The sequence below is a fragment of the Labrus mixtus genome, chromosome 17 (assembly GCF_963584025.1).
Source record: "Labrus mixtus chromosome 17, fLabMix1.1, whole genome shotgun sequence".
In the NCBI taxonomy this organism is placed as follows: domain Eukaryota; kingdom Metazoa; phylum Chordata; class Actinopteri; order Labriformes; family Labridae; genus Labrus; species Labrus mixtus.
The window spans coordinates 20,317,794-20,343,538 of NC_083628.1; the positions used below are offsets into that span (position 1 = coordinate 20,317,794).

Sequence of the window (25,745 nt, forward strand, 5' to 3'; positions counted from 1 at the left end):
GGATAGATGGATGGATGGCTGGATGGATGGATGGATGGATAGATGGATGGATGGATGGGTGGATGGATGGATGGATGGGTGATGAATGAATGAATGGATGGATGGATGGATGGATGGGTGGATGGATGATGGATGATGGATGGATGGATGGATGAATGGATAGATGGATGGATGATGGATGGATGGATGAATGGGTGGATGGATGGATGGATGGATGGATGGATGGATGGATGGATGGGTGGATGGATGGATAGATGGATGGATGATGGATGGATGGATGGATGAATGGGTGGATGGATGGATAGATGGATGGATGATGGATGGATGGATGGATGAATGGGTGGATGAATGGTAGGATGGATGGATAGATGGATGGATGATGGATGGATGCATGGATGAATGGGTGGATGGATGGATGGATGGATGAATGGGTGGATGGATGAATGGTAGGATGAATGGTAGGGTGGATGGATGAATGGTAGGATGAATGGTAGGGTGGATGGATGATGGATGGATGGATGGATAGATGGATGGTTGGATGGATGGATGAACAGATGGATGTATAACTGAGTTAGCACTAAGACTGAAAAATGTCTTTTCTGGTTTTACTTAAAAACACTCAGAGCTGTTGTCTTAACTCTTTTTGATAAGATTGATTTTGGGTAAAATGAGCATTGCAATTGGTCAAACATCATCACTGTTATGGAACCAGTTTGTCCACACATCTAGCACCAGTGTTGGCTAAAAACTGAACTCCACACACAAAAAAATACAATAAAAAGATGACAGCAGCCAAGATACACTTCAAGCTTAAAGTTACATTTTGTAAAACCTTTGTTGAAACCGAAGTGTCTCAAGAGAAAGTGCTGGTTTAATCATGTGTTTATCATGTGTCATTTCCTCTCACCTTTCTTCATCTGAACGATCAGAGGCAGCAGGTGATGAGATGAGATCAAATTTTAATGATCCCTGTGGGTAAATTTTGTCTCTGTAGCAGCAATATAGACCAACCAGCATCCTCAGATTGTTACAGAAAAAAAACTCTGATTTAATCACATTTGTTAGCTGCACACTGAATGGGAATATCTGCAGGTAGAAAACAATATTTTGTTCAGCTTTTTGTTCTCGGCCTGACTGTAGCTCAGCAACGATGATCAGAAAACTATTCATTATAATTGTGAATTCCCGGGCAAACTTTCCATAACCTTTTATTTTCCCCTTTTCTTTCAATTTCTTGTTTTCTCATTATTTTTATTATGTATAAAAATCAATCAATCTTTATTTTTATAGCGACATCTCATAACAAATGTTGTCTAAAGACACTTTACAAAAAGAGCAATGGTTTCCAACTGGTCTAGCCTCAGTCAGGACTGAACTCCTACATGAAAAATTGTGATCAAAATTCCGGTAAATCTTTAAACCAATCAGATTTATCTAATAAAAAATGGTGCAATTTGGACCTCAACAGTAGGAAACATGTGACATAACAAAGAAACCAAACAAAACAAACTTGTTTATAAAGCACTTCATAGATTTTTTTTATTGACACAATTTGTTTCCAGGCACACATTTGCAACCCCTCTGTGAAAACGGCTCCCACCCAATGGGTTCAACCCACCAGTTGAGGACCACTGGTCTAGACTGTACTTTTGTTTTTATTATCTACAAACACCCAACATGAATCCATCAAGAGCACAGCACTAAGCAACATTTAGCAAAGTTACAGTGGCAAGGAAACAACGCCTTCAAATGGGCAGAAACCTCGAGCAGAACCAAACTCATGAAAAATAGTATTTTGTATTTATATTATAATAAAAGATGAAGATCAAAGTTAAAAATGATAAATGTGATATTTGGAGGACAGCTTGAACGTGTAACATATTTCATGAGCTTCTGGTTCAAATTGCTTATTAACTGTTGAGTCAAAAGACTATAGGTTAATTATTAGGCCTATAGAAATATATATAGGCAGATGAGCAGCCAATAAACAGGAAGCTTTTTACAAGGCAAGGTTAATACAGCACAAGTCAGAAGATGTATATAGTAGGCCCTAACAAGTCCATAAACATTATAAATAATGCCTAATGGACCTAAATGGACCTGATTTTTGTATTTGTTCATGAGCCAAATATGACAACAGGAAGTGACAATCAAATCCTAGAGAGAAGTCACAATAGCATAACACATTGGCATCATTTTATAGCAATACTACACAGTAATGATTTTTCGTTGTGTTCCCACCCACAGCAGACTGTCACACACCGCTGTATTCCCCTAATACACTGGTTGGCCATTTTTCCCGTTTGCCACACCCTCCAGATCCCATCCCTCTCTCTGATTGGCTGATTGTGCCGTCACTCAAGCAGAGGACGCCCCTTCAGCCCAGTCCGCTCGTCCCCCCCTCCTCCTCTCGCAGCAGGTTGGGTTGAGCGGTCTGCTAGGGGACCGTGGACAGCTCCCGTCTGAAGAGCAGAGTAACGCAGGAGGAGGAGAGGGCTGGATATGGGGGAGTCACCGCACAGGCCCGTACGATCGAGATAAAAAAAAAAGACAAAAAAAAAAAAAAAAAAAAAAGACAAAACACTTTTATGTGTTCACACCGGGGAAAAGACACAAAGAGCAGGAGCTGGAGAGGCCCCAGGAGGACGGGGAAACAACCGAGGAAGTGAAGGAAAAGCGGGGATACGGATACTGACCCATCCCGGAGCATCAGGGGAGAAGCAGCGAGAGAAAGGAGGAGAAGGAGGACAGAAGGAGAGATAATTCCGCTCGACCTGATGGACTGAGAGGACAGATGAATGAAGACTGCCTACACTAACGCCTATCGATGCCTGGCCAAGGACCTGGACGCTTACGCCATGAACACGGACATGACAATGGACGGCATTGGCAGCCTGCATGGCGGGGTGGCGGTGAGCTCCATGGCCCCTGACTTGGAGCTTATGAGCGGCCACAGCCCGCACCACGGCCGTGGGGGCTCCTCGGGGGGACACGGGGCGGCGGCGGCAGCGGCGGCGGCGGCTGCGTCCACCCTGCGGATACATCAGGACCTGGCCGCCGCCGCCGCATCCTCCCGCTCGGCCATGGTGACCGGCATGGCCACGATACTGGACGGTAGCGGGGAGTACCGTCCAGAGCTGTCCCTGCCGCTGCACCACGCCATGAGCGTCCCCTGCGACACGTCCTCTCCTGGGATGGGGATGAGCGGCACATACACCACCTTAACGCCGCTGCAGCCGCTACCCCCCATCTCCACCGTGTCCGACAAGTTTCACCACCATCACCATCACCACCACCAGCGGCTCTCCGGGAACGTGAGCGGGAGCTTCACCCTGATGCGGGACGATCGGGGGCTGCCGGGAATGAACAACCTGTACAGCCCCTACCACAAGGACCACATGTCCGGGATGGGTCAGAGTCTTTCCCCGGTGCTGGGGAACGGTCTGGGTTCCATACACAACACCCAGCAGGGTCTCCACAACTATGGCACCACGACGCACGGAGGCCACGACAAGATGCTGAACTTCGACGCGCACCACACAGCCTCCATGCTGGCCAGAGGGGACCACCACCAGCACCGAGGCCTCGCTGGCCCCACGGCCGGGATGATGCCGCACCTGAACGGGATGCACCACCCCGGGCACCCGGCGGTATCCTCGGCGGGCCATCACCCCCACTCCCACCACCACCTCCAGTCTCCGTCCCACGGGCCCGTGTTGGCTTCCAGCCGGGAAAGACCGCCCTCCTCCTCCGGGACGCAGGGGGTGAACAGCTCGGGGCAGCTGGAGGAAATCAACACCAAGGAGGTAGCGCAGAGGATCACGGCGGAGCTGAAGAGGTACAGCATCCCCCAGGCCATCTTCGCTCAGAGGGTGCTGTGCCGCTCCCAGGGAACCCTGTCGGACCTCCTGAGGAACCCCAAACCCTGGAGTAAACTAAAGTCAGGCCGGGAGACCTTCAGGAGGATGTGGAAGTGGCTGCAGGAGCCTGAGTTTCAGAGGATGTCGGCCCTCAGACTGGCAGGTAAGAGCGGACAAAACAAACAGACGTGCTGTTTGGTTTTTCTTTGAGCGCTGGAATAACAAAAAAAAAAAAAAAAAAAAATTAATCTCACTCCACAAATGATCTTTCTGTATGAAATCCTCTGCTGACTCTGTTTTGGTGTTTCCCCGTGACTGCATGCATTCCGGTGTAGAGGAACGAAATTTATTTAGCATCACTGGTGTTATGATTACCATTATTGATCAATAACAAACAGGGATCGATACAAAATGACAAGGTCACGGGATTTCCCTCCAACAAACAGTCCCCTCTCTCTGTGTTTGCACCGTGCTGTAACCCAGATTTACTTTAATCAAGAAGAGGGAAACACTGCATTTGAATAGAATTAAAGTGAATTACTTGCTCTTAGTATGTTTAGTAATATAACAGTATATTAAGAAAAATATTTCTGTATTATCACTTTGAAATTATGTTTCAAATTGGCACACTCTAACGAATTTTAGGAAATGATCTGACCATTTCAAATAATTCAGTTTGCCTGTTTTTAGTTGAAGTCAGTTTAGTGTGCAATGTTGATTCAGGTGTATCATGGTTTCACGCTGCAGACTTTACCCTCAGCTGGTGTTTTCTGTTAAATACTTGTAGTCTTCAGAGAGGTGTGTTTAAACAGACAGAGAGGTTTCCGAGGAGGATTTGTGTTTGAGGGCGAGCACCCCGAGGTGATCACACAGGCTGTGACACAAACATGAAGGTTTTGCAGCAGCATCAGTGGGTCTGGTGCCCCCTCTAGTGAGGAGCCGGGTCTCTGTCCCCACAGCAAGAAGCCTCTTTTGTCTGCAGGGGGGGGACGGTCAGGTGGATTTTAGAGGCTCAGGTTCATTGTGCATTATCGGATTAGTGAGTGTTGCTTTAGTGCTTTAGTTTGTCTGTGGAAAGTTTCTGTTAAGATCTGATTGTCAGAGTGGACTGAGGGGGTTTCATGGTCGTTTGGAATTCAGTGTTTGAATTTCACGTAATATCCTGCAAAAGTGAAAACTGCAGACATCTGAATTATCATAGGAGATAGGCTGCTCAGAGTGGGACTCAACGCTCTCTTGATTAGGATTCTTATCAAGAATTAAATACAAAATGTTTTAAAGGGATTAATACAATGTTTGATATCTGCCAAATAAATAGCTGCATGCTTTAATTTGCTCAGTGTAAGACAGGATAACAATCAGAAGGAAAACATTGACAAACTTTAGAAAATCTAAATGTTAGACAGGAAGTGCCTTTATACAAAATAAGTCTCTAAATCTTTAAGAGGAGTTTATGTTCTTAAAGCAGCATTTTGTCAGCCTGCATCATTTCACAGATAACAAAAATTAAGTTGCCTGTATGATTTATATCATTTAGTTGTCTTATTGGATTTAATGCTGCCTGCCTCTAATTTGTTTTATTAACATGCAAAGTATTCAAAGAAGTCAAATATGAAGGCCCAACTCTTTTATAAAAAGAGGTAGCATGCATACACAATAGAAAAAGACATATTTTGTTTGCTTATTTAGTTTGAAGTGACAGATGAAGCTTCATGACTGAGGATGTTCGTCAAAATGAAAATGTTGCATGCTCAGAACTTTTCCATAGTTTATTTTGTGGGAGATGTTTCTCTAAACACATAAAGCAACGCTCCACAATCCAAATCAACAGACTCACAGGTTCAACTGGACAGCATTGAATGTTTTCAGCTCCCAAAAAAAATCAAAAACGTGCAAAGTTCACAGCACCAAAATAAAAGACCCTAAAAGCCGGTGAATGGTAGAGTTTATAATGATTACATTGAAGACAGCTAACGAGTGATATTAGATATTTACTGTTCTTAAATGATTGATTTTTCAAGTTTTAACCCGTTTATCTTACTTCACTATCAGTGCTTTTACTTCATTTAAATATATTTACTCCTTAAAGAAATAAAGGCTCATTTAAATCATTTGTATTTTGTCTTTAAACTGAACGTTCACTGACCGGACCTTTATATAAAACTGCATCAACATAATTTCTGAAGGTATCAGATGTTGTTTATGTGTTATTAATCAAATATATTTGACCTAAATTAGAGCTAAAGAAGGGTATAGAACATGTTTTTAAAATAGATTTATATCTGATATAAATGACTCAGATAAAATCTCTCAGCAGACTGTGGTGATTATTTCTGAAGCTGTGAGCAGCAGTGAGATGTAAGCAGACTGAAATGTTTCTTTTGGAGCTCCTTTCCTTTCATTCATAAATACATGTAACCCAATGTGTTTCACAAAAGAACAGACAGAGAAGAACAGAAATGGAAAGAAAGAGATGAAAGCAATAAGGGACTGTAAATAAATTACTAATTTAAAGAAGACATAAATGAAATAAGGTAATAAATAAAATCTATAAAAGAGAGTAAAAATATCAGTAAATGAATAACACGTTGTGAAAAGTAGACGAAGAGGAAATGAAAACAAGAGATAGAAGAAATGTAAAAACAATCATAAAGACAAGATTAAAATGACTCCTAATTAAAAGCCAGATTTTTAGTCTATGTGTTAAAAACTCTCAGAGAGCTCGCTGCTCTGACGTCCGGGGGCGGTGAGTAACAGCATGGCTTTAACAGGAACTCTGTCCTACAGTTAATCTAATGAAGTGTGCAGGGATTTATTAATTCAAAAAATATTTTTAATGACAAAGATATAGAAATCTTTTTGACAGAAATCTGCTCTCTGAAGAAAAACAACAAATATCCAAACGTAATGATTTTTATTTATGACTTCTCTGAATGATTTCATGTTCATTCATGTTGCAACAAATGTTTATTTTTCTTTGGTTAGAATTTTTTTTAGTACAGAAATGTATTAAAATCTAATTATGTATCAGCCTTAAAACTACTCAGGTTAAACCAGGCCAATTAAAAAAGGTGACACGTTTTCATTTCACTTTTAGTAATCTCTCTGGAAACAAAGACAAGACGTGTGTGTGCTCCATTTTTACAATTTAAACAAACATAAGGTACGCAATCTATTTTAACAAAGAAATTAAAGAAAATTTAGAAGCTACAAATACAACAAACCTGTCCTTTCCCTGTGTTAGCTTTTATTTATATTTTATTTTAGGGACAGATACAATAAAGACAAACTGAAAACAGCAATCCAATACTAATAGTGTTTGCTAATCTGCAGCATGTGTCCCCTTTGCTCTTAACACTTTTTAATTCGTCAAACACTTGTGGCAAGTTAAATATAATCATTGAAAAAGCATTAGGATGCAAAATAAATTGAAGCCCTGAGAACAAGGTGAAGATGTAGTGTCAGTCATCGTGTATCAGTCGAGGTAAAGCATCTTATGAACGCTCCCTTTAATCCATCTGAAAACTCTGAGTCCTCACCTTTACGTTGTAGACTTCTTTAAAAAAAAGACGACTCTAAGAACCAAACACAGGATGTGATGTTTGAGTCTCTTGAGCCTATCACATCTGTTTCTTCTTCAGACACTCCACCACACGCCTCTTTCAAAACCACCGTAAGAATCCTAATGTTAGAAATAATCAACTTGATGTCGTCCCTGAAGAGACTAAAAAATGTTACATTTAGCATGAACCAGAAACAGACTGGAGATCAGGAACAATAAGGGGGAAATAGAGGAAAAACAAATTAAAGGCAGAGCAGATACAGAGTTCTGTATTAGATTATTTAATACACAAAATATATGAAGGACTCAAAGCATTAGTTAGTATTTAAATGTTTGAGGAACATTTCAGATAACATCTCACTTCTGAATAAAAACAAATATTACACATTAATGAACTCATGACGCCTTTGTTTGTATTAAGAATAACCTTTAAATTCACATCACACCTGTTATGTGCAGTTTATTCAGACTTCAGTGAATGTTAGTGAATGTAACATCAGTTTTCTTTTTTTTTTTTTTTCAAGAACTGTTTTGTCAAATAAGAAAACATTCTCAGACTATTCATCTTACTTCAGTCTTTTTATTTCTACTCAATGTGAGTCAAACCCACAGGCTGAGGACAATGTGATTAAAGATGAACCCATTAAAAGGCTGCATGCACCTCGCAATCTGAACTGTTTTCAGTCTCATCAAACTTAAAAACATGTACGGATGACGGTACAACTTCAGTAATTTGTAATCAACATGAATTGTGCCGTGAAAAACATAGCAATACTATGCTGAATCGATTTTTCCCCCACCTCTATTTTCTGTAGTTTAAAACATTCTGTCATCCCCTCCCTCCTCCAAAAACATACAAAAAAGAAATAAAACTTCCACCTCACAAGATGATCATTAATTTAATCTGTTTGATATCCAATGATTTGAGCCCTTCTTACTTTAATGAGTTTTTAATTGTGGGGTTATGGAGATGACATCATATTTCATGGTCAGGCTTTCTTCTGACTCATCCTGGTGTGTTTTCTCATATTTAGTGGCTGCTACATGTTACAATGTTTGGTTCATGATAGCTCAGCAGCCTTTAAATGTGTGTTGTTAGGCGTGTCGTGGTTGAAACGAGGCAGAAGATTTATGGGAGAAATGTGTTACAGATTGAAGTGGATGAACTGCTTTAAATGGATCGTTAAACAAAAACAAGGAAAATCCCAGCATGGACGACTGTTTCTCCCAAATAATTGATTCTTAATTAATTAGCATTTAATCATCCTAGACTCAGTCATTTAGTACAGCGTGCATTATAACCTGCAGTACTATTATCTCTGCAGGATTTTACTGCTATCTCATCAGGGATTCTTTGATTTTCAGGGCTGGTGTTTGCAGGACATGATATAATAGTGGAGCTCGAGGACAATGAAGGAGCTTTTCTGTGCTTCTCTGTTGAAACATTTCATCATGTTAGGACACTGATCAGCCTCAGACTGCTGTCGAATGGAGCTGCACTCGTCTGCTTCATGCAAACGCTTTACTAGCTGATGAATATCAGATTTAATTCTGTTATTTAAATGTCCAAAATTCACAAGTCAAACCAGAGATTCTCATTAAGGGCTGCTCTTAGACTTGGATTTCTTGCCAAAAAGTGCCAAAAATGAAGCTCTAGTAGGCAACTTGAGTTATAGAAGGCTCATTGTGCCAAAATGACTGTCAGACCCTTATTCTGAGGACTAAAAATAAGAACATTTCGAACAATAGACAATAGGCTGTTCTTCTTGCTTTCAAGAACTGCATGCACTTATTAACTTTAAAGTTTACATGCTGCATCTTTGAAGTTAGCTACAGTCGTCAAAATAATTCGTTTCAATTAAGCTTGTTCCCAGAAGCAGGGGCGTGTCCAGACTTTTTGGATCAGGGTGGCCTGCAGTGTGATTGCATGCTAAATGTTTGAAACTTTGCAAATTAGTTCTGTGCAGTAAGACAGTGTGCATTACTTTCCTTTGAACCTGTCTTATGAAATCACTGTGCAAAGTATTTATTAACAACTTATGCAACAACACATGAAAATATGCAACATTGATATGAAGGGAAAACTACTAGCAGCATTTTGCAAAAAAAAACAAAAAAAACCTTAATGGTCATTTTTAATATACGAAGGCCTCTAAAAAATAGCCAACAAGAGTTTAGGAGTTTTGGGTTGGCACCTGAGGTGGCCAATCAGATTTCTAGGGGGGCCCATGTCACCCCTGTCCACCCTTCTGAAACAAAAGTTGTTTTATCCACTTAAGCTAGGTGCTACATCCTAGAAGCTAACCCCAAGATATTTATAAATGTAACCTAGGGTGACCATATTCTCAGACCTCCAGATAGGGACACTAATTTGATTGCAAAAACACATGTATAAGCATGATTGGATTTTTCATCACGGTGGGCGACTGAAATGGACACTTGGAGTGCATGGAAAACGAAGCAAATGCAGCGCGTGTTACTTTTTGTTACTTTTTGTTACTTTTTGTTACTTTTTGTTACTTTTTGAATGGAAGCTGTAACTGTCCTGGAGCTCTTTGGAAAACGCTGACTTCCTGTTCGGCATGACAGCTCGTCACCTGTGGTTACATAGCAAGTCCTGTTAGCTCGATAAGCTAGTGCTAGCTAAACAACAGCTGCAGCCCCAAGATTGATTGACACATTTGCAGGCAAATCAGTACTGAACTTTGACCTGTGGTGCATTAGTCATGTTTTTTTTTGATTGGTCAAAATAGCAACAGCCTTGGCAAAGACATTGATTGACACAAATACAAACAAATCACTGGTGCAAGCATGGTGTATTGCATGGTTTTAGATATTTGTTGGAGCTTGGAAACGGGACCGGGACAGATGGTCACCCTAATGTAACCACGTGCCTGTACAGGAAACACAACCACAAATATCCTACATAGTCCTCTGCATCTTGTAAGTATTTCTTTTGTCCAGCTTGTCAGCACAAATGTTGTTCTGCTACGATACTCCTTGCAGACGTTTGAAAGTCATTTTAGTTTATTTTTTTTAGCTCGTTTGATCGCTCCCTCTTTACTCCACGGTGACTTTAAAACGTCTGCAGATACAAAGGGAGCTTCAGTTCCTCCATCAACAACGCTGCAAGCAACCAATAGAGCTGAGGTCAAAGGTCATAGCTGCAACACCGAGACAATAGATGGAGCAAATATCCCCCTGACCCTGAGACGAGCAGAGAGAGACAGGAGCCGCATGCAGGGGAGGGGAGGAAGAAAGCCGGGAGATAAGAAATATAAACTGTAGTGAACAGGGAGACTGAGCTGTTTCTGGTTCTTTAGATATCTTTAGCAACATTCAAAATCTCTTCAAGCACAACATTTAAAATATCAATGATAATAACAATTCTGTCATGAGTTCCCTCACTTTCCTGCCTCTGCTCTTATCTTTCCTTTCTTTCCTTCTTTCCACTCCTATTTTTCTGAATATGTTTCCTCCTGTCTTATGTAATGTTGGTCACGACCAGGGAGTCTATGTGGTTTGGGCTTCACAGAACTTGCACATGTTCTGTAGGATCTGCTGAATACTTTAATATGGTTATTATGAATCATTGCCCAGAGTGTGGATATCCATCTGTAAACGGGCTGTTGGTAGAGATTTATGTTGAGTAATGGTGGCTTTCTAGTTTTGTTCCTCTGATAAATAAGATGTTCTTGTTTGTGTTTGTGTTTTTCTTAGACCCAAGAGTGCCCAATATTTTGCAATCTGAGACCTTTAAGGGAACTTTAGCAATAAGGACTTCATCTTTATTTGACTGTTAACAAATAACAACATCCAGGAAAAGTATAGTGTTGAAATCCAGCTGCTAAAATGCTAACAAGCTTAGCTGAGATGGGCACTGTTTGAAAAGTTCTGGGAAACCAAAAGGCAGACTTAAGAATTGATTCAAACATTTTGTATTGTTTAAAATCAGTATAAGTATTTCTGGAAAGAAAGATGAGAGCATTTCCCTGGATGGCTGTTTTTTTTTTTTTTACAGAGCCCAAAGATACAAAAGGCACCAAGACTCAGGAAAACAAATCAAGATATCTGACAAAATTTAGTAAGAAAACTGAAATGTTGCGCCCTTTATGACTCTGCTTGTTCCCTGAGATTATTTAGTTTAACCTTTTTTACTTCTCCCTGTCTCATTCTCACTCTGTATGTTTACATGCAGTTAGAAATGTTGACTCATTGTGTTAGCCCGACTAAAACTTTTTAAATGTATGTAAACAAATGAGTCCAGCTGAAATCATACTGTTGAATTACTCAAAGTCGGCCTAACATACCAAGATCCTGCAGTTGGTGGTCGGTATACTCTTGCATGCATAGGCCTCAATCAGACCCCTACTGGCCTGGGCGTTTTGCACGTAATCCACAGTTACCGTGTCGGACCTGGATGTCGAAGAGAATAAAATGTGTAGCATGGCAGAAGTCGCATTGTCGTCAGCCTTCAAATATCACCATGTGTAAGCTGCAGGGATAGCTTGCATCGCTTGAAATGTACAGAGCTGGTAGTGTCCACATACAATCAGTCCAGGTGAAGCAGAAAGAGGTCCAGTAGTAAATAGCTGAAAGGGGGCATAATGCCACCTACCGTACTCTTCAATACATAGATTCTCCCTGATACTTGTATACTGGGACACGGACAGTTGGTCCTTTAAAAGGCCTAATCTAGCCGTAAATGTAGCTCGACTTAGCTGTGCATGCTAACATACTGGTTATGTTTGTGGTCTGGAGACAACACAGAATTAAACCAATGCAAAAGATCTTTGCATGTGAACTAATAATTCAAAACATGGGAGTGTTTTGAGAATGATGTAGCATCAGAATACAAATTACTGCAGGACTTTAAACATTCACATACATCCTTAAACATCAGAACCTGCTAACAGCTTCCAGACCCTTGTAGAAGGACCTCCCTAAAGAATGGAGGTGTACAGCAGCAGATGTTTTAAGCTCATAAGCTGAGATGTTTTTGGAACGGCGCATTCAGCAACAACAAGAAAACATGCAAGGCCCAGATTGTCTCCTCCTCCAGGTACATATTGGTGCACATACCGTAAACAGGTCGTTTAAGTAGAATACTGCAAAAGCATGATACCATTGTTAATTCTCAATAATGACAAAATTCTCCTTTTTAAATAAAAATTAAAACAGCAACAACCTCAAACTCAAAAGTATGCACACTCATGAAACTGTGAAGACTAAATTCACACTGATCTTAGTCTGAATGTCTTTCTGGTGATTTTCCTCCATGCCTCCTTTTCTTCTCTCTCTACCTCATTTTGAATCTTTTTTCTTCCTCTAACCACCATCTCTCTCCTCCCTGGACCTGCCTCTCCCTCACCCCCCTCCCCCCCACCCTCCCCACCTCTCTCTGTCTCTCTCTTTTGGGGGGAGGTATTATGTGATTGTCCAGGGAATTGAACACAAGAGCAGAGGCAGCAGCGGCCCGATGAATTATTGATGGGAATCTCGGCGTGACCCGCCTCGGTCTGCTCACTTCACTTCTTCTTCACCTCGCAGCCGGGTTAACCAGGCAAAATGGAGGGAGGTAGAGAGAGAGAGAGAGATAGAGAGAGGAAAAGAGAGAGAGGGAGAGAGGTGGAGTCCATTGTTTGGTTGGAGAACGCTGCCCAGCCTTGGACTCAAAGTAAATAATGAAAGAAAGGACTATGATACTCAAGTCAGTTCGAACAGAATAGCTAACAGAAAAGCTGAAACACAAAACCATAGATTGGTTGTAGCTTATTCCAATGGATGAAACAGTTAATAAATCAGTATAATACATTTTCACAGCCCTTATTCTGTTGCTCTCATCTATCTACATCAGTTTCTCTTGCAAACACAAACACCCATTTTCAATTAGGGTATCTCAGTTAAAGAGCCAATTTGATGATTTGGTCCAGATCACAATAATTAAAAGGATTTCACTGCCTTATTGAGAGTGCTGCATCACATGGTTCCAAGGTAACATTTGAGAATATCTGCAGCAGTAAACAGTAAATAACTCTGTGATCCAAAGGTATCCCATGCCTATGTGAAATCATGTTTCTTTGCTCCCAAGTATAAGAAGGAAACAGGGTGATCAGGTCAGGAAGAAGCTAATGTTTAAGCTATCTATTGATTCTATTGTACTGATGTTATTTTCTGTGGGTCAACAACAAGGTTGATTCATCTTGTGTGCACTTTCTGCCTTTCTAAATTGATATTGAGGGGTTATGGTGCACTGCTGTAAAAGAAAATAGTGAGCTCGATTTATAACAGCACAAAGCTCAAGCGTACATAATGTTTACAGTGACTGTGTCATCTTGATTATCTTGTTTTCATAACCATTGGAAGCCAATTAATCAGCTAGCCCTGTTTTCAAGGGATGTCACTTGACTCTGCAACTTTTGAGGCCTTTAAGCATAGACTGTATGTAACATGGACATAGTCTTAGTGAAGTCACTCATTGGTTTCTGAAGTGCATTTTTGAAGTCCAGCTATGGCGGTCGCCAATTTGGAAACACTGTTTCAACCTTACTTATTAAAATTAATCTAGAAACGGGGAAAGATGAAGAGGTGAGGCAGGGCAGTGGGTCAGATCATCCACGCTCCTTATTATTTCATTCCTTTTCTTTTTTTGTTCCACACATGTCAAAACACACAATGTTCACAGAAAATGATTATCATATTTTTAAAAATTCTAATCCAAGTTCGGAAAGGAGCAGGGAGAAAAGAATAAATCTTATTTTGTCCACTCCTCATTCAAAAAGAAAACAAGAAATATCGAGATGGTATGCCCAATTACAATCACTTGGCAGCCAATACCACAACAACATAAAAAAAATGTCTTTGACTTCACTTCCACATAAATAGGGAGGAAAACACACACAAAAACCTGCTCCTAAATATGAATAACTCTTAGTCTTAATATCATCAAAACAGAATCTTTTTTAAATCACTCCTCTGTTCAGTGTGGAATGATTAATGTATTTCGAACCAGGATGTTTATATGTTTATTTCTATGGTCAAAATGGGCCTTTTAATATTGGTGCTAATGGGACTTCCGAGGCTTTTGGAGCATACCCCTAGTGGACAATCGAGGGACTGCAGTGTTTTGCTTTTGCATTGGCTTCATTTTTCTACACTGGAAATTGTTTCTTGTTTGAAATGAATGAAAAAAACATTTGACTTCATAGAGCTGGTTACCCCTGTTTCTATTGAAACTGAATACCTGCAGCTGCTTCGCCTTAAAAGCTTGTCGGAGGAATACCATGCAATTTGTCTTATTGTGGTTATAATGACGGGGTTAACTGACGCGTTTTTCAATCGTTTTTGGACAATAATGGAGCTTAATGGTCCAAAGTAATAATAGGTTTTGGATGCACAAACAATCATTGTTGGTGGGATCAGTTTATTACCGGTTTTGGTCTTGTCATTGTTTTTGTTGATTACAAGAAATATATATTCAATCCCCAGACGTGTACGCCTTAACGTCTTCTCTGTAACCGAGCAGAATGAGACCACTTAGAGTCAAACTGAGCAGAAAATCTGAATGACTGAACCTAAATATTTTCCATTTTACGCATCCTGCTGCAAGCAGACACAGTGCATTATTTATGAGACGGGCTCTGCTTTATGACACAGATTACCAGCAGTACCACTGTGTGTGTGTGTGTGTGTGGCTGTGTGTGTGTGTGTGTGTGTGTGTGTGTGTGTGTGTGTGGGGCTGTGTGTGTGTGTGGCTGTGTGTGTGTGTGTGTGTGTGTGTGTGTGTGTGTGTGTGTGTGTGGGGCTGTGTGTGTGTGTGGCTGTGTGTGTGTGTGTGTGTGTGTGTGTGTGTGTGTGTGTGTGTGTGTGTGTGTATGTGTGTGTATATGCGTGTTTGGGTCTTACACTTCCAGACTGTGGGAATAGAGTTTGTGTCTGTTTTCAGGGTTTCTTTTTCTGACCCTCTGCATATTCACAGGCTGCTATTGATCTGTATTAATGGATTTTTGGCTGCTGAGAGGAGGCTTCTGATGTTTGTTTGTGTGTCAGAGTGTGTGAGAAGATTTGATAAAATCCGGTATCTTTGAACTGTCACGTCGACGGCAGTTTTAAAGGAAGCACAGACATGGAAAACATCTGTTGACAGATGTTGGGAATTATTACTTTAGAAAAATGTGAATGATGACTCTTTTTAGCTTTAGTTGGAGCTGTTTTATAAATGTCCTCATGGCGGTTCGATTTTGGCAAAAATCACAAGCAGGTTATTTTTAGACAATCATTAGTCCTGATTATTTAACACAAACTGTAAACACGGTCATCCTCCCTCAAGCTAAACTGAACCCAGCCCAGCCTGGCTACCAGAGATGCTGCATTCACATGGATTCAGGCAGACACTAAAAATCATACGGGCCGTCATTTTATTGGACGGCAGAGTTAGTAAAAACAAGTGTTGATAAAACTTAATGTAGAATATCATATTAATATCATTTTTTGAGATTTTATGTTTTTGAATTGTTATACTCATGACATTTTTTTTTGTTGAAACAGGATCAGGTTAGAGGGCCTTAGGAAGAAAATAATGAAATCATATTTGAAATGAAATGATTAATTATTGCTCACCTCCCTCCTGAGGTGATGTCACTGGGGTCTGCGATTGTTCAGGCTGAAGAGTAAAAGATTGAAGAAGAAAACATGGAGCAAGCGAGAAGGGAGCTTACCAACTTCTTCTTTTTTTTTAAGTTGTACTTTTTGCAGATTTTTGCCTTTATTGGATAGGACAGGAAACATAGGGAGGAGAGTGTTGGGGAACGACATGCAACAAATTGACGAGGCCGGATTCAAACCCACGGCTGCTGCGACGAGCACTATAGCCTCTGTACATAGGGCATGTGTCATAACTGCTAGGCTATCTGCGCAACCCTAACTTCACTCTGGTTTGAGGCTTGCTGCTTGAGGTTATATAGGATTCTAAAAGCGTGACAAATCAACAAATAACTTTTTGTTGATTTTATTGCAGCATGTTGAAACATCAGCACCGTGATGCAGACAGTGAGACGCTACTGTTCTGTCATTTGTCTGCAAACAACATTTATGCTGTTTTAAAGGCAACCTTTATAGGAACAATCTCAACACTGGAAACATGATGCAGAAATCCCACTGATGTCAATTTCTCTTATTCTGGAACTCACCTATGAATACCAGTCGTTATTAACCGTTGCCTTTACCTGTATAATGTTTGGAGATCGTGTTGACCGCTTCATAGTTATTCTACAGCGCGCCTGTTTCTTTATCAAATCTGTGAACTCCAAACATCAGCCGAGTGTGTTTCTGTTTCGACTCTACAACCTTCACTGTAGCCCCCAATAAGAAAATCAGAGGAATAGTGTAGTGATTTTTTGTTAAGGCTGTCCACACTAATTATGGCGCCCCGGTGTTGTTGGAGCGGTAGAAGTGTTTGCAGGAGCACGCTGAGCCACTCGGGTTCAGAGGAGAAAATGGTCCTGTCGCCTCTTTATTACAGCGGTCAAATCAAAGGTGACACCTGGACTGTGAGCTCATCGAGACACCAGAATACACACCGACACAATCGGCCCGAGCTGCACAACAACACGGCACAATGTAGGGAGCACATTTGATTTTTTAATAAAAAACGTATCAAACGTATTCTCAAAGATGTGCATTAATGGTAATATTTCACCACGGGAACATTATCATAAACCTGACTCTAACAAATGAAAGACTATGTTTCCCATCAGTCCTGTTGCTATGGGTACCTCCTCTTCCTCTGAGATAAACATGCCAGAAGTGATTTCTCTCCATCAGTCCTTTTCTCCTTTAAGACCCAAAACAATCTGTGAATGTAAAAGCTGTCTTTTTCTAACGTAAGGCCTTACATCAACCTGAATTGATTGCAGTGGGGGGCGGCTGTGGCTCCATTGGTAGAGTCGGTCGTCTCTCAACCGGGAGGTTGGGGGTTGATCCCCAGCTCCTGCAGCAACATGTACGATGTGTCCTTGGGCAAGACACCTCTGCTTTGTCTCCGGTGTATGAATGTGTATAAATGGGATTAGTTATTAGTGATGGTCACTTTACATGGCAGCCTCTGCCAGAGTGCTAACAGCAACAATTCCAGCAAAGTTTATATGACTTTTCCCAACATTAGGAAATTGTGCGCTATATAAAGCTTGAAAATCGTTGTGAGTCTTGAGCCTTAAGAACCTTTTTTTTTAAACTCGCCCATTTTAAACTTTGCAGGTGTGATAGTCCAAAATACAAAACTTTTGAAGCAAAATTCACAATCTGATACCAATAAAAACCCCATTTTGATCTTGAATTAGCTCCGTCTACATTTTTTTGGCTTTAGAGGATTACCAGTACACATCTGTTGTTTCTCGTTTCTAGTGTTTTTTTTAGAATCATTTACCAGAAGTGCAGAAAGTAACTCAACCCTTCTGATTAAATGAAGATGCGTGTCAATTGTGCACAGTGTGTCCACAGTTCAACGTGATCCGATTCGTTCAGCGATACGCTTTGCATTTGCTCAAAAGTCGTTTGTTTGATCAATATTTGAGAGTCACAGAACTTAAGGTCAGAGCGTACAGGAAGTCTAAGAGTGTGGATCTGAGGCCCGTGTAGAGCAGAGGATGATTATTTGTTTACAATATGTCTCAAACATTACACTGTGTTAATTCACTGATGTTCATCTGAGACGGATAGAGCACCTTTAAATAGACCGAGCCCACTGTGAACGCCCATCTCCAAATCCCATTAATTCTTCTCTGTCACTGGTGGTTAGTTTTCTCGGCTTTTATGTCTTCTTCCTTTTGAATCCTCTCACTGCTTCTATCGCCACTCTCTTGTTTCCTGCCTCTCGGTGTCCCCCTCCTCCCCTCCCTCCCTCCACCGGGTTCATTAGTATTGGTGTCACAGTGCGGCTGAAATAACTCTGTCCGGAGGCGTAATGAACGACGACAGGCGGGACGAACCTGTCAGGCAGCGAGCAGGGTTTATGGTCAAAGACAAACGGTGTTAAAATAAAACAGGAATAAAAACAGAAGGTCTGGTTTGACCTTGTTTCTGAACAACATCCTGCAAAACAAACAAAGGCAAACACTTCTTTATCCACCAACATCAGGATGAATATTATTACTATGATTATAATTATTTTAGAGATATATTTTAAATAACATCATGAAAGATTTATTCATTACCATATCATGATCATAATCAATTATGTTTAATTAATTCATTAATAATGAAAAATTCATTAATAATGAAAATAAAATGATAAAATAATAATAATTTAAAATTAGACGCAAATAATTTAATAAAATAAAATACAAATAAATGGCATACATTTTATGGATTCATTTTATTTTGAAAATAATTTAAAAAAAAAACAAGAAATAACATTAAGTTAATAAAATAGAAATAGAATATTAATAGAATTGATATTGGGGATTTGTTTTATTTTGAAATTCATTTTTAAAAGTAATTTTTTTAACTGGTACAGAAGTCAGATGTTTTATTGTTGTGACAAACACTTCCACTACTTTATTAACTACACAGAGCACTACTTATTAAAACCTTTATACAAGAATTACAGCTAAAGTGTCTCAAGTAAAATGACTATGACATTTAAATTTCACAGTAATTTAACATAAAAAGGGGAAATATTATTATAATAAAGGCAAGACAAGTTTATTCATGTCGCACATTTCAGCAAGAAGGCAACTCAAAGTTCTTCACACGAGACATCTAAAGCATCATGACAGAAGAAAAGAAAGATTCAAACAGACAATTTTAAAATCAGAGAGAAGATGAAATCTGATTATATGTTAGAATACATTATTCAAATAAAAATAAAATAAAAAAAGCAGTTAAAACAGAAGCTAAAACATCAAAAGAGTTCAATAAAAAAACACAATCGTAAAAGTTTAAGTGCAGAGTTGTAGTTTAAAATCTTATTAAAGTAGCCTAAATGTATTAAAATAGTTTAATGAAAGGCATCGGTAAACGGGTGAGTCTTGCACCACGATTTACAGAACTGAGAGTTTCTTAAACAGACAGTAAGCACACTTGAATAATTATAGCAGCATTAGAAAGAATGAGGAAGATAATACAGAACATTAAAGGAAAGACGACGTAAAAACCCAAGTGATTAAAATAAGTCAAAATAGTGGCGCTGGTGGCCCAGTGGTTAGTGCATGCCCCTCATGTATGGAGGCTGTAGACCTCCAAGCGGGCAGCCCCGGTTCGAATCCGAACGTGTTTCCCCTTTCCTGCATGTCATTCCCCACTCTCTCACTCTCGCTCTGATTTCCCAACGGCCTCTCTCTCCAATAAAGGCACAAAAGCCCAAAAATAAATCTAAACAAAGAAAAAGAAAGTAAAAATACACATGGAAATAGAATATATGAAATTCCGATACCCATAATAATTGAGAATCAATGTGTTCCATATGAAAATAAATCCAGCGGTGCATCATTGTAAAGCCAAGTTCAGCAGAGAAGTTAAAGCTGGTTAAATGTTTCAATCAATAATAATGAAGAAAAAATAAACAAATGATGATGAGGCTTTATTCAACAGAACACACTGTCACAAACTACACATCAGACCTCGTTGGAAATGTTCTCCTCTTTTTATGTAGTGTGTAAAACGTCTGTTTGCTGGTTCGGCTGGCAGCTCTGTATGTAAATGAGCTGATGTGTATCTATAACGGATCAATACTCTGATGTTCACACACAAACAAGGAAGTGGACGCACGTTCTGTTTGTTGTGCTTCCTGCTGCTGTCTCTGCTCACGTTGTTTTCTCTTAGTTTGGTTTCTTTCGCTGTCTGCGAGTGTGCGTGTTGTTTTTCTGAAATGTGTGTGTGTGTGTGTGTGTGTGTGTGTGTGTGTGGGTGTGTGTGTGTTTGTGTGTGAAGCAGCAGTTTTGGGCTCGGCCGTGCGTGCGGATGGATGATGTGGATCGATGGCTGTAATCCCGAGCAGATTAAAAGAGCATTAATACTGGCAACGATAACGTAAACGGTGCGGACCCAGATCTCCATTGATCTGCAGGAACCTGATCCAGACCAGTTCCTGGAAGAGAGAGGGGGGGGGGAGAAGGAGGGGGGGAGGAGCAAAGAGTGTAGACAGAGAGACGGAGAGAGAGAGAGAAAGAGAGACGCCGTAATGCTTTGTAATGTGTTGCAATTTTAACTAAATTAATAACTTGGTAATTGAAGGGCATCTGATTGGTCTTCAAAGAGTGCTAATGACCCTGTAACTCAAATAATACATTCAATATCTGCTCGTAACCGCGGCAACTATAGGGAATATTATTGCCAAGTTTTTATTTGAGTGGATATCCATTCACTGTTGAGCTTCAATATTTTCAGTTGGAGCAATAAATCGCTCATATTTGTTTTACTGACAAAAAAGTGTTTCTCCTCTTGTTGAGTTTGCAGAGCCTACATGTACCAGGATGCATTGCTGCTGTAAATCTTCAGGCATATACTGTATATTCTGGCTCGAATAACTAAAACTCTGTCAACCAGATAAAACGTAAAGATGTGCCCTTGTTGGTATCGTCCTCTGCATTTGGTTTTGCATTACGGGCAAAGGCTAATCCAAGATGATGAGGTATTCTGTCATTCTTTTGGATCACTAAATTTCAACAGTACATGAAAATCATTTCATGGTGATGGAGGTACATCTAAGTGCCATGTAGTAATAATTTCGGGGAATGCTGGAGCCGATCCCAGCGCTCATTGGGCAAGGGGCGGGGTACATCCTGGACTGGTTTCCAGACAAAGACAGACGACCAGCCTCACTCACATTCAGACCTACGGGCAATTTAAGCATCAGCAGTTAACCTAACGAGCATGTCTCTGGACTGTGGGAGGAAGCCGGAGTACCCGGAGAGAACCCACACATGCACAGGGAGAACATGCAAACTCCACACAGAGAGGCTCCTGTTTGACAGGAATTTGAACCATAAAGGAACCTATAAGTCAAAAGCGCTAACCACCATGCCGCCTGCAAACATATAGTAAAAGTTAGTTTTTTGTCAGTCATGTCTTTGTGACTTCTGGTGTTCCTGGAGCCTCAAGCAGACACACGACAAACTACAGGATTTTGCACTTCCTCATTGGTTTCATTTTTCAAGACCGGAGGTTGCCACTTGGTCATGACTCACATCTCACCCCTGTGTTAAAGAAAAGAGTGCTACATTAAATTTTATAAAACAATATCCTTATCCGGATCGATTTCTTTCACTTTGGTCTTTCATTGCTGGATTTTTAAAAAATCAGAAACTTTTGCAAGGATGCAGTAATATGCAGGATGTTTTAATCAGTGAGTCATGTCTTTGATGGGCTTTTTGCACGTGTTGTCAAATCCTTATGGATGTAGGGCTCCTTTGTTTTTGTTTCGCCTGTTTCTGTCTACCTGAGTTGCAGTTTTTTGAGCTCAAAGGGCCACCATACCATACCCGATCAGAGATTTTAAAAGTGTGTCCATCTGCGAGTGTTGCGACCTGCAGTTACACCTGGGTTTTTGTCTGTCCTCTTCTCCTCAGGATGACACATGAGTTTCTTTATCTCACCTGCACAGTTTGTATTTCTTGTGTTGACCTTTTGTCTTATCACTGGTACTGTTTGTGCTGATTAAGCCCAAACCAAACAAAGCGCTCAGTTTGAGGGTCAAATGTTGTTTTTTTTGTTTTCTCCCTCATGAAGATTTTCTCGTATAATCATTAAAAGCAGACAGTTGAATGATGTGTATCAGACGGGGTGATTCGAAGGGAATCCTCTTTAATTTGATTGTGCCACATAACGAAGCTGAATCTGTCTGTTATTGGATTACGTGTCATATTGGATGGATGGGATCCAATTGTAGATATTATGGTGTTCAAAGTGGACAGGTTTAGTCAGACAAAGCAGGCTGAAACCTGAGACAAGACAAGAAGAAAGTGGGAATAAACAATCACAAGGGTTTGAAAAGGAGAGAAATTAGGTGAGAGAATAAAACTTTGTAGGCAAAAAAGGTAAAATGGATCAAAAATGATGATATGGCCGAAAGTAAGTGGGTCGTGACTTCTCTCTGTCACGTCAGTCGTTTATCTCCGAGCTGCTTTTCATCTCTCGCGGCAGGAAATCTGATCAACTGGTATGGATTGCCGCTGATCGTTAGGAGACAAACACGGCGGTGAGCGGTTTGCCAGGATGTCCGTTTATAGCTGCCCGACCTCCTTTTGATCAATCACAGATTACAATACAGCTTATTGATCAGAGAATATTATCTGTCCGCCTGTGTTTGCTCTCCGCTGGAGCTGCGAGACTGAGCGGCTTTAGGCTGCCAAAAAAACAAAACTGATAAGAAAAAAGGCACCGAGAGGCCGGTTAACTCATCATCTATTAGTGAGTCAGTGTGTGTGTTTGTGTGTTTGATTTCCACACAGAGCTTCCATCTTACTCAACCTTACTGTCAACATTTAGTAGGTCAGAGGTTATAAAATATCTTCCCTGAATATATTTTACTTCTCTACATAAATCTTTGACTCTGACATAAAACTAATGCATTGTATCCCGTTTTGACTTTTTCCTTACAAGCTTTTAGCATTCTCATATAAAATCTCTTGAGGTCTTCTTGAACACGTTGAACAGTACTAAAGCTGAATTTCTCTTTAAGATACTTGCTTAAAATGCACCCTAAATTTCTGAGTTCTTCAAAAGCTTTTTTGCTACACTTGGACAAACACCTCCTCAGAGATTTAGCATTAAATAACTGCATTATTTGCGCCGTGAGATCTTGAGATGGAGCAGAAAGTTGGAGCCAATCATGTGCAACCTTTGGAGCCATTAGCAGCTGCAACCATTCGAATCAGTGCTGAAAACGCTGAGCTGCGTTGGTTTTGTACAGAAACCCTGTTAGTGTACACAGGCGGTAATGTTAGCATGGAGTCGGAGGTTTCAAAACAGGGAAGGATCATTCAATAGCTGGATTTAGGAATCTTCATGTCATGAGGGACGAGCAACAGTCTTTTAACCCTCTTCATTTTAAATTATTGGTGTATGTATTGTTGTATTATGTTTTATTCTGCATAACAGTATAGATGTAGATGTTGATGTGTTTAAACTTCAGAAAAGGCTGAAAACAGATAAAACAGAAGAGGAGATAAAGAGAGAGAGAGGGGGGTGGGGATGACATCAAACTCCTCTGAGGCCATTTCCCCATCAGCTCGATGACATCACTGAGCCGAAATGATCTGTGATTGGTCAACCCTTTTCTCCTGGTAAACAACTGGCGATACATTACAGTGTGTGTGTGTGTGTGTGTGTGTGTGTGTGTGTGTGTGTGTGTGTGTGTGTGTCTGCATGTGAGTGTGTGTGTGTGCGTGTGTGTGTGTGTGTGATGGATAGAAAGAGAGAGAGACCTTTGCTCGGTGATGTCACCACTGGCAGTGTGGACATACAGATTATACACTGATAAACCTTCTCTCTCTCTCTCTATTCACACACACACACACACACACACACACACACACACACACACACACAGACACACACACACACACACACACATTGATTCAGTGATTACACACTCCTCTCTCCTTCTTTGTTCGTCTTCGGTACAATCAGTCATAAAAACAGCAGATATCCTTCTTTCTGCATGGTATGGGTATCAGCATAACTATGGACTCATTTTATCTCCAATCCCAGAAAAACATCCCATAATTATATGTAGGCCATAATGTGTTTGTTACTGGTCAGTACTTCATCCTGTCTGTGGCTCCTTGAAGTGTGTCAGTTCCAAGTGAAGAGAAGAATTTAAAGATTTTAGTCACTATGAGGGCTTATTTTAAATTGACAGAATATTCAGGCATTTGAAGATGTTTTAGTGGACACTTGTATTTCTGTTTGCTATAAATACGTTCTTAATGGTGCGGACATGATTGGTTGGTTGGTATTTATTGATTAACTAATCAGTAATTAGTTAATTACTGTCTTGGAAAATCTATTAATTAGCCAAAGCACTTAAAGAAACAGTTGAGCCATGGAAGCAGCTTAGTGATATACCTTAGGACCATTTCATCATGATGTGATTTATTAAGTATATGTGAAGATTGTTTCACCTCTATGTTTACTATTTACTACGGCGTGTTGTATGAGGGTACTTGATGTCACACTTGATTTGTGAGTGGACAGTTAGTAAGACACAGTGAGTGTGATTACTGTGAGTATCTTGGGTTTGATCAGGTTTTTTAAGGTATCCTGTGTTTGTGTTTGTAAACATCATACCCTGATTTTAACAAACCTGATTTTGCTACCTGGAGAATTCAGAAAGAAAAACAGATACCGTGGCATGTGAACGCCTTACCTCGGTTTTTTGGACCGCTGCAGACTACATGCGCAGGTGCAGTCTCAGCCAAATGACGTATCACCAAACAAACATGGCGGCTGCAATTAAGGCGTATTACTTCTGTCTTTGTGTCATGAAATAATTAAATGTAATTTTGATGTTTAGATGGGAAAAATAATCAAAATGCTGACCTATTCAAGTCTGTGGTGAACAGGCTGCAGGATGGCAGTTTTCCAACACGTCCAGTGGAGCAGGTCAGGTCCTGTTGGAAACATCAGAACAGGATTCTAGTTTTTATCATTTTTTTATCTGTATCTATACAGGGGTATGAATTTCTCTGTGTGCATGTACACACCATATCCTGAATATGATCAAAACATGCAGCTCTACTATCTACCTAGTTTGCTACTTCCTGGTTGGTGACATAGAGAGCACTCCTATTGGTTGTTTACAATGTGCATGTCAGTGGCTGGTTGGTTTTATTGAATGACTTTATTTTATGTCATACCAAAAAAATAAATCAATATAGAGGAGCGAAAAATAATCTGCATGAAAATAAACACAAGTGCTCCACTAGTTCTCATCTGAAGCATTGTTAGAGGAGAAACATTTGACACACATTAATTTATGCTCTCAACTGAGTGTGTGTGTGTGTGTGTGTGTGTGTGTGTGTGTGTGTGTGTGTGTGTGTGTGTGTGTGAGAGAGAGAGAGAGAGGAGCAGAGACACACTGAGGAGAGTCTTCAGTCTGTTGTTTCATTTCCGGTTATCATCTCAAAACAAAGGAAGGAAAGCATAGTGGTGCATTAAGCACACACACACACACACACACACACACACACACACACACACACACACACACACACACACACACACACACACACACACACACACACACACACAGACACAGACAAATACTTTTAGTGGAGTGCTGATTGCTGCTATGTTGTACGTGCCTTGAAACGTCTGTGTGTTTG

The 25,745-nt window shown here is 40.3% G+C and overlaps 1 protein-coding gene across 2 annotated transcripts in view; it reads left to right on the forward strand.

The window, feature by feature from the left end:
• The first annotated feature begins 2,436 nt into the window (after positions 1-2,436).
• Positions 2,437-25,745, forward strand: part of onecut2 (one cut homeobox 2) — a 36,021-nt gene continuing 12,712 nt past the window's right edge. For both annotated transcript variants that reach the window (XM_061061684.1, XM_061061685.1), the window contains exon 1: positions 2,437-4,023. In XM_061061684.1, the coding sequence (XP_060917667.1) occupies positions 2,799-4,023 (1,225 nt within the window). In that variant the 5' untranslated portion in view covers positions 2,437-2,798. The remainder of the gene's footprint in view (positions 4,024-25,745) is intronic.